The sequence below is a fragment of the Vulpes vulpes genome, chromosome 1, assembly GCF_048418805.1.
Source record: "Vulpes vulpes isolate BD-2025 chromosome 1, VulVul3, whole genome shotgun sequence".
Lineage (NCBI taxonomy): Eukaryota > Metazoa > Chordata > Mammalia > Carnivora > Canidae > Vulpes > Vulpes vulpes.
In genome coordinates, this window is record NC_132780.1 from 117,585,812 (window position 1) to 117,600,754 (window position 14,943).

Consider the following 14,943-nt stretch of genomic DNA (forward strand, 5'->3'; position numbering starts at 1 on the left):
AAAATTTGCAGCTGATCAGCTTTGTTCTCTTTCTGCAATTATGGGGAAAGGGACCCATGAGAGCTATTGTTTGGGGGCATGCGTATGCCACTTAGGGTTTTCATCCTATAAAACCATGACTCAGGTGTGCCCTTGGAAACCCCAATCTAGGAGCAGATTGTCCCCAGTGACTTTGCAGATCCTTGACACTGGATTTGTTCACAAATAATTTACCATTAAATGGAGATATAATTTAAAAAGAAAGCTGGCCAGCTGAGATGATGTCAAGGCCTCTGGAAATTTTTATTTTTCCAAATAACATTTACCATCATAAAAACAGATAATTAGTAACACTCTTTATGCTGAAGATAAAAATCAAGCCTTCAGCAAAGCATCCAGTACCCAACAGCTGATAAAGTGCACCTCACATGGTTCTAAGCATTCTGTTTGTTCTTGTTACCCTGTTCCAACTTATTTCAATCGCTGTGGCCTTTGCTGTGTGCTTTTAAATTTGGGACTAGGAGAGAATATTCTTATCAAGGGTACTGGCTCACAATGGCAAGATTCCACCTTCTATATTCTCCTTGTTCCTCTTATTCTAAATCTATCCTTTCAGAGAAAAAAATAACACTTAAATGCAATAAGGCATTTGAAAGTTGTTTTTTTTTTCAGAAAGGATTTTGCAAATATTTTGTACATCATGTTCATTTTCTGCTTCTCACATCTCCCTTAACATCCACTTATCCCATCTTTTCTTACCTTGCACGATCAAGTAAACTTGGGAGGTCTTGGGCTCATGCTGTGTCTGAACCGAGCAAGTATAGGAACCCTCATCATAGACATCCACCTTCTGGATTCGGAGGCTGTATTCCAGAGAATGGCGTTTCTCCAGCTCAACCCGAGGGTCCAGAGACCACTTGTCATGTCCAGCAAAAATGATGCCAGAACGGTTCAACCAGGCCACCTTCGAGTTCTTGTCTTCTACAACACACCTGGTAGAGCAGAATAACAACATTAGCACCTTAGCCATGCCTGCATCTGCATTCATTCTCCTCAACAAGACCAATCAAGAACAATAATTATATGCAGGATGAATAATTGCCATGCCATTTCTTAGAGTCCTAGCTATTGCCACTATTTCTCCTAAGATCTAATTACCATCCAATGGATGGATGTCATTATATTGGACTCAATTCGGCAATAAACAATGAATATGAAAAATGCAGGCAAATAAAATAGATATTGACTTCCCACTGGATTATCTTCTTCTTGTCTAGGAAAAGGTCATTCATACAGAACTCCATCTGTTTCAGTAACTGAGAATTTGACAAGTGATAATGTGGCACGTTTACTGAGTTTTGAATTGTCTTAATTCTTTCATAAGTACTTCCTAAAGTCCTGTGTGATGATAGATACAATTTATGCCCCACTGCTGTAGGAATTGGACTAGATTTCAGAATTTGCTTCAGATTCTTATAAGTTTGGAATGCCCTCTCCCAGGAGCAAGAAGCGTCTAAGTCAATCCAAAGGTAAGTAGATAAGTATGGTGTCAAGGAAATCAAACTTAATATCATCTTGCCTAAGTCTGCTTCCAGCTGCTAAGGGCAGCAGGTTGGGTGCTGGCAAAACGGCTTACAACCAGCATTTCTGGCGCATCAAAACAGATTCAATTATTTTATGGGAGATGAAATAACCAATTTTGTAGTTTATTTTCCAAGAAAGATGATGGGGAAATCTTTATTTGAATGGTGACTTATTTTAAAAAACCTAAAAGGGGGCAGCCCAGGTGGCTCAGCGGTTTAGCACTGCCTTCAGCCCAAGGGCATGATCCTGGAGACCCAGGATCGAGTCCCACATCCAGCTTTCTGCATGGAGCCTGCTTCTCCCTCTGCCTGTGTCTCTGCCTCTCCCTCTCTCTCTCTCTGTCTGTCTCTCATGAATAAATAAATAAATATTTTTTAAAAAATCTAAAAGGATCTCTTTCTGAAACTTGTAAGAAAGAGGCAAAGAATGCAGATTAATGTAGAAGGAGCAAATACTTTGTAGCTAATGTTGTTTTCTCCTTCAATTCCTGTAAGAATCTGGAAATGGAAAAATTGGGCAAAAACAAACAAACAAACTTCTCTCTGCATCCCTTTGGCAAGATTTATGTCTGCCCCACAGGGAGATTGTCCCAGACCCTGTTCACAACTGTAGAGCCATCTGCTCAGCACTCTGGGGCATGAGGGATGGAGAGAAGAAGCCAGGAGCATGACAGCAGAACAATTAAAATACCATGTTCTGTGTTTTCCAAACTAAGTCAAATCCAGGTTTCCTTTTAGGTCAAAAGAGTCAGTCATAAAGATTCTGGATCTACACATAGACAGGAAATTGATGTATCATCTACAGGCTGTCTATAGTAGGCATACAGAGGCCACCTCATTTTCGAAAAAGAGAAAAGCTGAAATCTTTTAAAATACCTCACCTATGGTTCAAAAGACCTCCTATTATTTTTAAGTGTATTGAATATCTTATTTAACATGAGAATTTTATTTAATTACTTGAGTTCTATAATACGCAGGTCTCTCTTTTCTTCTCTACCTATTTATTTTCAAGAACATAAGTAGATGAAGTCAACATTTAATGTCTCTATTACCCAATATGTATCTCTCTTCCATAGATATATTGTTGGGATTAGCTGTATGTGTTTGATAATTTAGAACTTCTCCATGAGAGAGTACAAAGCTAACTTCATGGATTCTTGCTGTTTCTTTCCAGACATGATTTGACTCTTCCTGTTTTATTATTATGTGGCATTGTTTCTCTGTTCTTCATGGTATTTGTGACACTTGTCAACTGAGAATCATTTATGAATTAATAGGCTGTTTTCTGCTTTCTAGAACATAAATGAAACTACTGACGTAGATTTACCGTGTTTTTCTCTTCTATAGAGAAGAATGGCAATTTGCTTCTGTAAATGCATTTTAAATCTTGTATCATGTACCTCCTTGCACTTTTCTCATCCATGCAGCTCAACACAGCAGCAAACAGATATGCTACATCATAGAGATTATTCTGAATAATGTATAGCCTAAAATATGTTCCTAATATGTTCATTTTGGGAAAAAAATACCATGTAACATTTCACATAAATATGGCCTACAAATCAATTAAAGACAGATATATTTTGCCCTGTTCATTTAGGTACCTCCAAAAATTAATCTTATATATTAGGTACTTGGTAAATACCTGTTGTTAAATTGATAGTGTCACACATACAGAGTAGAAGACATATAGTTACCTATTTTCCACTCTCCCATCCTAAACCCTATAAAATCAACAAATGAATCAGACAAATTTCCTTATCAGCACAAGGTACAGTTTCTAAATCAGGTGTTTAGGGCCCTTTCGAAATTTTAGCAATTTTTGTCCATACACAAGTTAAAATTATCACACAGATCATTATTCCAAATTATTCTCTGAGAGTGTTCAGATTTATCTTACCTAAAGAAGTAATGGACTATTTCAGCAAAACTGCCAGACCCATAAAAATGTATTAACTGAAACAATACATTATGTGGAAATTTTGCTATGACAATCTATATAACATCTTATTCTTACATTGTGTTTCACTTATATTTATTTTTAAAGTTTATCTTTTACTTACAAATAGATGAAAGGCATAGAATACATACACATATACACTCACACTTTTTACTAACTTAGTATAGTTAGCCAGGAAGCCAAACAGAGCACAGTGCAGTATTTCTGTTTGTTTTTTAATTTTACTTTCAGTAACCTCTACACCCGACATGGAGCTTGAACTCACAACTCTGAGATCAAGAGTCACATGCCCCTCTCACTGAGCCAGCCAGGTGCCCCGATGATGTAGTATTTTTAAAAGGAAAACAACTCCTCCAGATATTTAGGGGTTCTTTTTATGTAGCCAGTCGTTCCAAAGTAAATATATTGACTCTATAAACTAGAAAATCATCTTTCTACAACATGACTAAAACTTTTATACTGAAAAAAGGGCAAAAATATTACAATTTTAGAACTAATTTCGTTTTTAAAATTTTAATATCTTGATTTAAGGTGGCAACTATTTCAAACCATAAGAACTACACATAAGAAAAAGATGGTAAGAGTCAAAATAATCTCAATTTGTAGAACTTTTGGTGGTTCAGTGAAAATAGCCAGTTACAGAACACCTAGTTATTAAAAAATGAGGAAATGTCAATTTAATGCTGATCCTGTTTCCCAACATGCACTGACTGACCAGCAAGCATCATGAGCTTCCATCTATGAGTTAAGTTAGCTTAATTGTGCATTAGGCATTCCTGTAGAGTAAATGAGACTTCTCATGCCAGGCCATCATAATATAATAATGAATTATCCCCTACCCAGAATGCTACTTCAATACCAGACAATCTAGTTCAGAACTGGATATCTAATGACTTCATCTTCAATATCAGATGTGGCTAAAGCTGGAGAAGTGTGAAGATGTGTATTTTATTAATAAAATATTTTTTTAAATTTTTTATTTAAATTCAATTTAGTTAATGTAATATAATTAGTTCCACGGGTAGAATTTAGTGATTGATCAGTTGCCTATAACACCCAGTGTTCACTATATCAAGTACCCTCCTTTATCCCCATCACCCAATTACCCCAACCCCCCACCAACCTCCCCTCCAGCAAACCTCACTTTGTTTCCTCATGGTTTCCTCTTTCTCTGTTTTTATCTTATTTATCTTATTTTTATTGTCTTATTTTCTTTTTCTTCCCCTACATTCATCTGTTTTGTTTCTTAAATTCCACATATGAGTGAAATCATACGGTATTTGTCTTTCTCTGACTGACTTATTTCACTTAGCATAATACCCTCTAGTTCTATCCACGTTGTTGCAAATGGCAAGATTTCATTTTTTGATGGCTGAGTAATATTCCATTATATATATATATACACACAAATCATATATATATACATACTATATATACACACACACACACACACACACATACACACATCTTCTTCATCCATTCATCTGTCATTTGTCGATGGATATCTGGGCTCTTCCCATAGTTTTGCTATTATGGATACTGCTGCTATAAACGTTGGGGTGCAGGTGCCCCTTTGAATCCTATGTTTGTATCTTTTTTTTTAATTTTTATTTATTTATGATAGTCACAGAGAGAGAGAGAGAGAGGCAGAGACACAGGCAGAGGGAGAAGCAGGCTCCATGCACCGGGAGCCCGACGTGGGACTCGATCCAGGGTCTCCAGGATCGCGCCCTGGGCCAAAGGCAGGCGCCAAACCGCTGCGCCACCCAGGGATCCCTGTTTGTATCTTTTGAATAAATACCTAGTAGTACAATTGGTGGGTCATAGGGTAGTTTTATTTTTAACTTTCTGAGTAGCTGCCATACTGTTTTCCAGAGTGACTGCACCAGTTTGCATTTGCACCAACCGTGTAAGAGGGTTAGCCCTTTCTTCCCATCCTTGCCAACGTCTGCTATTTCCTGAGTTGTTAATTTTAGTCATTCTGACCAGTAAGAGGTGGTTAGTGAGATGTATTTTAAAAATCTGTAAGTGTTACGTATTGTTTAGATGTAACAGAATGTTTCCTCCAGGAGTTCATGATGTTGCAAACCATTCCTGGATTTAGAAAGGACTGCTCCTTAAAGAGAGTGGGTGTTGGTGTCAAGAAGAGAGGGAGAGAGAATCCCTCCTCTTCAGCTGGGATTTTTTGGCAGGTAGCTGAGAACATGATGTTATAATACAGAGTACCAGCTTCTCTAGGAAATCCTCAGTTATTAGTATTCCGTCCTTTTTCATGGATCTTTCTTATGACCTCGTTATACACCACACTGCATTAAAGTTATCTGCATTTATCTTTCCTTTGAGCTTATTAATGACAGTGACCCTCCTGAAACTTGCCTGCGGAGCCCTCACAGGTCCTAGCAGATACCCACCATGCACACAGTAGGCACTCACTGAAATGTGGAATAAGTAAACTGAATTTAACACATTGACATTAGGTCAAACATCAAATATTAGTTAATTATCTAAGAGGTGCAGAATAGATGGGTAACTATTTTAACATTTCTTAAGAAATAATTAAAAGTATTAGATACAAGGTGGAATTTTAAAAGAGAATTATTGAGTGTGGTAGTAGCATGAAAGTAAAGGAGAGAAAAATATGTGCTCAGTGCTTTCATTATAAAGAAACTTCATCCCTGAGAATTACATAATCTATGTCACATGTGAAAAAGTGAGAGAAACATAAAGCAATAGATAAATGTTTAGTGGGTTGCCCACTTTAGCCATGAACCCACAAATATCAGGTGGGTTACTTACCTTAACTGTGGGCCTATGATTTTTTTTTTTAATCAGCTTAAAAAAAATTACAGGAAAGGCAAGCAAACAAATTTTTATCTTCCCTGTTCAGTATATCTGCAGCCATAAAACTGTCACAAAAAATCAATGCACCCATAAAAATCTCAAGCATTGGATCTCTGCAAACACTTTACACCAAGCATATTATGCACATTTATACAAACAGGTACATCGACAATTCTACTCATACTGCCTAAGTCTGCTTCTAAAATGATGAGTATAATTGGAGGCAGAACAGACATGCTAAATTTGGTCTGTAGCAATAAATTGCTTAATAGCATATTTGCTGACAGTACATCCAAGATATAAGTGATACAGATCTATCAGATATTAAACCTATTCAATTGCTACTAGACATATCTCTTCATATTTAACAAACATTACTTGCTGCTAAAAATGTTTCAATTTGGCATTAGAATTTATCCAAACTTGGGTGGCTCGGCAGTTTAGTGCTTGCCTTCAGCCCAGGGCGTGATTCTGGAGACCCGGGATCGAGTCCCGCATCGGGTCCCTGCATGGAGCCTGCTTCTCCCTCTGGCTGTGTCTCTGTTTCTCTCTCTCTCTCTCTCTCTCTCTCTCTCTCTCTCTCTGTATTCTCATGAATAAATAAATAAAATCTTTAAAAAAATTTTATCCAAACTTTCCTTTCTTTCTCAGGAATATAATCTGGTATTTATTCATTTATCACAAGTAAGTGTATTTTACTCAAACTCTCATCAATTATCTATCCTCATACTTATATGAAAGGACCAGGGCAGTGGAATGCATAAGTAAGAGATTTGTTTTTAAAATTAAGAATGTGAGACCAGTGGTTCTCAAGTGGGGGCAATTCGTACTTGCAGATGATATTTGGCAATATCTGGAGATATTGTTTTGGTTGTCACAACCTGAAGTGGGGAGGTTGCTACTGGCATCTATGGGTAGAGGCCAAGGATGCTGCTAAACATCCTACAACATAAAAGACAACCTCCATAATAAAGACCTCACAAATGTTGACAGGGCTGAGCTGAAAAACTCTGAGTCAGACTTTGGTCTCTTGCTTTAAATATCTGGAAGCATAGGGCAAACACCAACAATGGTGTTTTTTAATAAGCATATGCTTCTTAATTTATAGACACTTAATCACCTCCAGCAAAGTCCCTGAATTATAAGTCATGTTCATGATAGAATCACTACAATGAAGTCTAGTCATACTTTAGTTATGGTTAGTGGTAAATGAAACATTACTCCTTTGCTGTTTTATTTTAGCATCATAATTATACATCAATATAGTTTTGTATAGACAGTCCCCAGCTTACAATGATTCGACTGATAATTTCTCAACCTTACAAGACGGTGAAAGCAATTTTAGTAGAAATCGCATCGTGAATTTTGAGTATCGATCTTTCCTCAAGCTACTAATACATGGTAAGATACTCTTTTGTGATGTGGGGCAGCAGCAGCGAACCACAGCTCCTAGTCAGCCTTGCCATCACGAGGGTGAATGACTGATATACCTACAACCATTCCTTTTTTTCACTTTCAGTGGTCAATAACTTACAGGAGACATTCACTACTTTATTATAAAATAGGTTTTGTGTTAGATGATTTTGCCCAACTGTAGGCTACTGTAAGTGTTCTGAGCACATTGAAAGTAGGCTAGGCTAAGTTATGATGTTCAGTATGTTAGGCATTTTTGATTTATGTTTCCAACTTAGGAAGGGTTTATTGGGATGTAACCCAATAATCATGAGTCAAGGAAGATCTGTACACTACTGATGGTGAATAGGAAATCTAGAACTTCACTGCTTCCTAATTTAATGCTGGAGACATTATTTAAGTTTCGTCTTTTTTCAGGACGCCTGGGTGGCTCAGCAGTTGAGCGTCTGCCTTTGGCTCAGGGAGTCATCCTGGAGTCCCAGGATCAAGTCCCACATCAGGCTTCCATGGAGCCTGCTTCTCCCTCTGCCTGTGTCTCTGCCTCTCTCTCTCTCTCTCTCCCTCTTTCCCTTTGTATCTCTCATGAATCAGTAAATAAAATCTTTAAAAAAAAACTTTGGTCTTTTACTTTCTTTCTCTGTATAAGATGGGTCCATAACATCTAGAACAGATAAGAAAGAATCAACTCAATTGGGGCAATTTGAGTTTTAGGGAAATTGTTAATCTTTATTCTTGGGAAAGCTATTTTTAAACTTTTATTATTTTTCACATTTGTGACTTTCCCTCTTTTGTAAGGTGTGTAATGAATGATTCAAGATGTGGATTGAAGGGAAGTCTTCAAGAATGTGTTTCCCCTTTATCTTGATGTTGCTTGCATTATAACTTTAACCCTAGAAACAAAATCCTTATGAATCATCAAAACAATCATAGAATGTAGAGGGGAAAAAGACTCGGGATGCCTGGATGGCTCAGCGGTTGAGCACCTGCCTTCAGATCCTGGAGACCCGGGATCAAGTCCCACGTTGGGCTCCCTGAATGGAGCCTGCTTCTCCCTCTGCCTGTGTCTCTGCCTCTCTGCCTCTCTCTCTCTCTGTGTCTCTCATGAATAAAAAAAAAAAAAAAAAAAGGAAAGAGTCTCTGTCTGAGAGGGAAGGCTGTACATTCCCAGCATTAGTGTGTAAAATCAGGAAAAGCAGACGATGGGATTACCAGGCTCTCTTAAGTCAGAGGTCCTTAGTCTGATTTTATCATATTATTTTAAGTATGATGAATTCCAACAGAACTATGAAAACACATTAAAAGCAATAAATGCCCAATTAGTGAAAAAACAAATTTAAATATTTTTAAATTATTAATCATTTTGTGACATCTCTTGTTTTATTATCATGTTATAAGATTAAACTCAGAAAAAAAGAGAACTGTGAGGCTTCACTAGTGACCCTTAGGTGTTCCTGCTAGCCTTGTCTGCAACAAGAAGCTTTAGCTCTCTGTCTTGCTCCCATTTCTACCACCTTCTAGACTTGATTTATGGCTTTGAACCCTGCCTACTCTCGTGGCCTCATTCTGTTGTTCTTATGCATGTATGCTCTCTTAATCTTGATCCTCTTGAACCTCTTAAACTGATCTTAGTTTGATGATAATTTATTTTTCTAGATTCCTACTGAATTTTAGTTCAATTAACACCATTACAGTATCTACATGGTATGATTATCATCCCGCAGCCCAGCTGCTTTGTACACATTCATGTACAAGTGACTGCATGCACAAATGCAGATAAGTATACATACAGAAGGAGTGACAGATGTTCCGGAGAGGGTGAAAATGGAGAGGTAGCAAACCACAGGAACCACAGGAACCAGATTCATGTGAATCTATTTAAATTGTCACAACAATTTAAGAATTTGTACACTTCTGATGGAATGTTAGGGTAAAATATACACTATTTAGTTCATACAAGAAAACCAATTTTAGTTCTGGCCTTCAGAACACAGGTAGGTCACTTAGCCTCTCCGTATCTTAGTTTTTCATAACTAAAATGAAGCTGATGATACTTTATCCAACCTCTTAGAACTACTTATAGGGTAGTTCCATAAATAAAATGAGATGATGTACATGGAAACACTGTATAAGATGTAAAACAACATGCTCATCTTCATACTCTCTCATGGTAGAGTATGATAGATAAGAACATCGTTATATATAGGGGTGGCTATGAAGGAAAAACATTGACTTTCGCAGGCCATTCAAAAAGTTTATCCCTTCACAGAATGTGATGACACCCACTAAATATGTGTTATTACCTAGATTCTCTGATCAATCACATATTTCTTTAAATACTCAATTTGCACTAGGTATTTGCATGTGCTATGCTGACAAAGCACTCTTCCTGTGATAGGCTTACTATCTACTCAGATGATTCATCACCTATAAGAGCAAAAAAGAAACTACAGTGGCAACTGGTAAAGCCAGGACAGTTTGTGTCATTTCTGAAGCAATGAAAAGTCCTCCCTAGAAATGCTTTTTATCTCTTACTATCAGTAGGGAGGACTTGTCCATGCATCCTTATATAAGCATGTATATGACACATGCATTGCTATATTTTCAGGCTCATTTTCTTATAGAAGAAGCATTAAGATATATCCATGCAGGTGGTACAAGTTAGGAAAGGAAGTAGAGAAGGAGTAGAAGTTATTCACAAAATTAGGTACTGAGTATGTTGCAAAACCTCTCAATTCTCGGAGGGTCTGTGTGTTCCTCTGCTTTTCACATCAATTGTGTCATCTCTGCATTCACGTAGAAGAAATGAATGGAAAACAGAAAAAAAAAAGAAATTCTATAAAGAGATCAAAATTGAGGCTGAGGCCAGGAGAGAATGGAGTTCTACCACAGTCACAGCTAAGATCAATCCCAGGAACGTTTATAAGTGGCTGGAAACAGCTCTCCTAGGTTCTTTCCAAGAGTCTTCGATCAGTTTAGAAAACAAATCATTATTTTCTTAGTCACAACATAACTCAAGATTCTCCATTTTCATGTCAGAAGTGAAGTGGAAAAGTCATGGGTTTCATAGTTTAGTAGCTTTTGGCAAGTTACTTAGCAGAGAAAGGCAGCACGGGGCATGTTTATGGGTTCAAGTTAGGAGCAGGAGCCAGTTTCCTGCTCTGCATTCTAGCACCATCACATTCTTGCTCTGTGCTCTCAGGATATTTGCTTAACTTCTCTATGCCTAAGTTTCTTCATCTATAAAATGAAGACTGTAATAGTGTCTACTTAATGGCCAGTTGTAATATTTAAATGGGTTAATTTTAAACATACAGAGCAGGGATCCCTGGGTGGCACAGCGGTTCGGCGCCTGCCTTTGGCCCAGGGCGCGATCCTGGAGACCCGGGATTGAATCCCACATCGGGCTCCTGGTGCATGGAGCCTGCTTCTCCCTCTGCCTGTGTCTCTGCCTCTCTCTCTCTCTCTCTCTCTCTGTGACTATCATAAATAAATAATAATAAAAAAATTAAAAAAAATAAACATACAGAGCAGTGTCTGGCCCTAAAAAGGTTCATAATAACCAAAGAGCTTCAGTGTTTTCCTTTAGCAAAACATGGATAACGACTATCTTCTCATATGATTGTAATTGTTAAATGCGCTAAAGTATTTAGAATACCCAGTAAGCTTTGGAAAAGCCTAATAAAATCTTGTCCCCATTGCTTTTCATAATTTGAATCTTGGGCATTTCATTCTGCATAAGTCCCATTGTTGGGCTAAACCCAGTAACCACCAGAAACTGTTTAATCCAATTCCTTACTTATTAAAAGGCATTTCCAGGGACAACTCCTTCTGCAGGCCTGGATTCTCTTGTATTTGATGCCCCTCTGGCCCCTCTAGTCAGTAGTTCCCTAAAGCCCACAGGTGTTCAAATGAAAGCAGGACGATGCAGTACGATCATGGTACCACAGTGTAAATTGAGATTCTAATGTCATCTCTGAACATTTTAAAAGGTTTTCTGGCATACCAATGCATGGGCAGCTTAGGTCTTAAATGCCTTACCACTTTCAATCAGATCCAGTCAGAGCCCACACATGCATGGCTCTCTCTTCAGGGCAGCCCGAACAGAGGACAACTGGCCCATGCTGTACTTTGTGATCTACTAAAAATCTTCTTGGCAAAATTGGGATTCCTCCTGGACTGGGTGAGTCACAGCCTATGCTTTATGGGCCCTCAGGCTATAAGAACAAGGTTTATCTTTTCTTCTTCTCAATATGTGAGTGGCAATTATCCTCTCACCAAAACAGCAAGTATCTGTAGCTCCTTTCCTCTCCTATAAACTACAGATTCTCCTCTTCCCTCACCACTTGCTTGAGTGAGAATGAGAAGCAATTTTAAATCTTGCTTTTGTTTTGATTCTTGCTATAAGTCTCTGTTCTCTGTGAAAAATCTCTCTCAATTAGAGGGGGGGAAAACAAGCTGCCTTTAGTTGTATCTTTGAAAGAATAAAATTAGTCTTAGAATCCTGGCTCAGATTTCTAGTTGAAATTTTTATTCACTATGCAATTAAAAACAATTCCACAGTTATTTAAAGAAAATTTTGTTATCTTCTGAGTCATTACAAAGTAAATATCCAAAGTATGCTAAGTTCTAGAAAGAAAAAAAAATGTGCTCTATACTATGTAGAGTTTACTCTTTACCTCATTCCAGCAGTAGGGAGAAATAAAAAGTGCTCGCAATAAATTATAATGCACTTAGGATGAACATTCTGTGGTATGAGACATGGCTGGAAAGTCAGGAGACTATTTTCCATAAGTCTCACTTGAAAACCCAGCCCCTTACTTTATAATCTTATCATATACAGCATTATGTAAATGTTACCATTGGAGCAGAGCTACGTTATAATACGACTCCTCATTACATGCATTTAGATAAAATTTAGATCAAATTATGCCCTCTAAGACATGGCAATTAATAAATACAGAGTGTATGATATAACACAGTTAACATACAGTAAGCATCTAAGTAAATAAATGAGTAATGAGACCATCGGAGCTACCATTAGAAAAGGGCCCTGCTATCTAGTTTGCCTTCCCTGGTAGAGGGAACAGAAATAAAGGCAGATAAATATAAAGAGTAAAAAGAAGTCTATTTTTTTAAATGTACTTCGTGGATACAGATGTGAAATAGGGCACTCTGGTAGCTGCAAATTGAAGGAGCACATATTATCAAAGAGATCCATCTTAGCTGAAGGAAATGTAGTGGTCCCCTCCCCCTGCTGACATGAAGCCAATAGATCACTGACGATTGCTTATAAATCACAAGGACAGTTCTCACATGGAGAATTATAATCATAGGGATTTTTCTGACTTCCACGTTTGCTTTTCCATCACCCACATTCTACCCCATTTCGCTTTGTTTCCTAGCCCCAAAAGTTATTTTTTCCCTCAGCACTTTCTTCTAAAGGACAATGATGTGAAGAGGTCTTCATCCTCATGTGATAGTCGGTTCCTGTGGTTCTTCTCTCTCTCCCCATCTTTTTTTCTCCCCCTTACCTAAATCCTTCCTCGGAGGCCTGCCTGTCTTCACCATATCAACAATCAGGATGTGAATGGGACTCGAGATTAAGTAATCAAACAGAGCTTCAGAAATTAATGAGAGGGGGACATTTGGGTGGCTTAGTGGTTGAGCATCTGCCTTTGGCTCAGGACGTGATCCCAGGGTCCTGGGATTGAGTCCCGCATGGGGCTCCCCGTGGTGAGCCTGCTTTTCCCTCTGCCTATGTCTCTGCCTCTCTCTGTGTGCGTCCCTTATGAATAAATAAATAAAATCTTTTTTTTTTTTAAAAAAAAGAAGAAGTTACTGAGAGAATGGGCATGAAGGCAAGACCTTGTGAGTTTGAGATAAAAACTCAATTTATAAATAATTTCTAAAATTTCATACCCGCCTTAGTTAAAAATGTTGAATGAAAAGATAAGAAGAGAGAGAAAGAGCTAAATCGAAGTGGAGATTAATCAGGCATTGTTTTGAAATCATTCCTTTCTTTCTTCTGGGTTACTTATATCACCAGGGACTCTGTTGAATTCTCTAAATGTGCTCAGGAACCTGATCTGAGCAGCAGCAAGAATTACGTCGACTAACTAATAGTCAACATAATGTCAATACTGTGGTATTAATCATAATGCTGAGAGTAGTAGTCAATATTATATTGACTAATTAATATCTACTCTCGCCCCAGGACAAGGCACCTTCACCTGGCTCTATCAAGACCACTTTTAGAAGGATGTTCGTAATCCACTAATAGCCCAATCCAGTGGATTTATTTTAAGTATTTGTCCTACTTCATCTTTTTATAGCTTTCAACACAATTCACCACTCATTCTTCATTTTCTTGTCTCTCTTCCTAACTCCCACTATTTCTCAATTTCCATAATCGGCCCCTCTTTCTCCACTCACGTCTTGGCTTCATGGAATAGTCCTCATACATTTCATCAGATTTTTTGGCTTTAATTATACTCCAACATACTGAAATCTAAAACAGCATACTCAGCTGTTCCACATAAATATCTGAAGGCACCTCAAATTTAGCATTGTTTGAACCTAAACTTATTATCTTCCATCTTATTCTTGTCCTCTTTCTAAATTTCCAGTTTTGGTTAATATAACCATGATCCATCTATTAATGAAAACTAGTAGCTACAGAGCTGTCCTTGTTTCCTTCTCCTTCATGTCATTTAGGTAACCAGATATATTTTTTACATTTTTTCCCCTAAGATTGACCTCTAATCTCCATCCATACTATTACTACCATTGTTCAGAACCTTCTCTTCTATTGTCGGCATCACCTCCAACTGGTGTCCTAGCTTTCTAACTGGTGTTCTGGGCTCCAATGTTGCATCCCTCACCCATAGTTCTACCATGTTCTACCATTCATCCTTCATGCAGAACACACAAGAAGCTGATCATGTAATCCTCTTGTTTAAATGTACTTGTTCTTTTTTACTTTTAACAGCTCAAATAGATTAGCAAAACATATGTCAGCTCAACCTACCTTTCCAGCTGATCTCTTGACATCACACTCCCTCTCTGCTATGAACCTTATTCTTTCATTCGGCAAGTTCCTATTTGCTACACAAGTCATCTCAGGTGTGCCTTCTCTTGTGATGCATTCTCTAATTCTGTAGTTGCTTT

At 37.8% G+C, this 14,943-nt stretch overlaps 1 protein-coding gene across 3 annotated transcripts in view; it reads right to left on the reverse strand.

Annotated features, from left to right (window-relative positions):
- The window catches only part of LSAMP (limbic system associated membrane protein), a 639,835-nt gene that overhangs the window by 302,249 nt on the left and 322,643 nt on the right, over positions 1-14,943 (reverse strand). For all 3 annotated transcript variants that reach the window (XM_025990102.2, XM_025990101.2, XM_072724085.1), the window contains exon 2: positions 739-971. In XM_025990102.2, the coding sequence (XP_025845887.1) occupies positions 739-971 (233 nt within the window). The remainder of the gene's footprint in view (positions 1-738; positions 972-14,943) is intronic.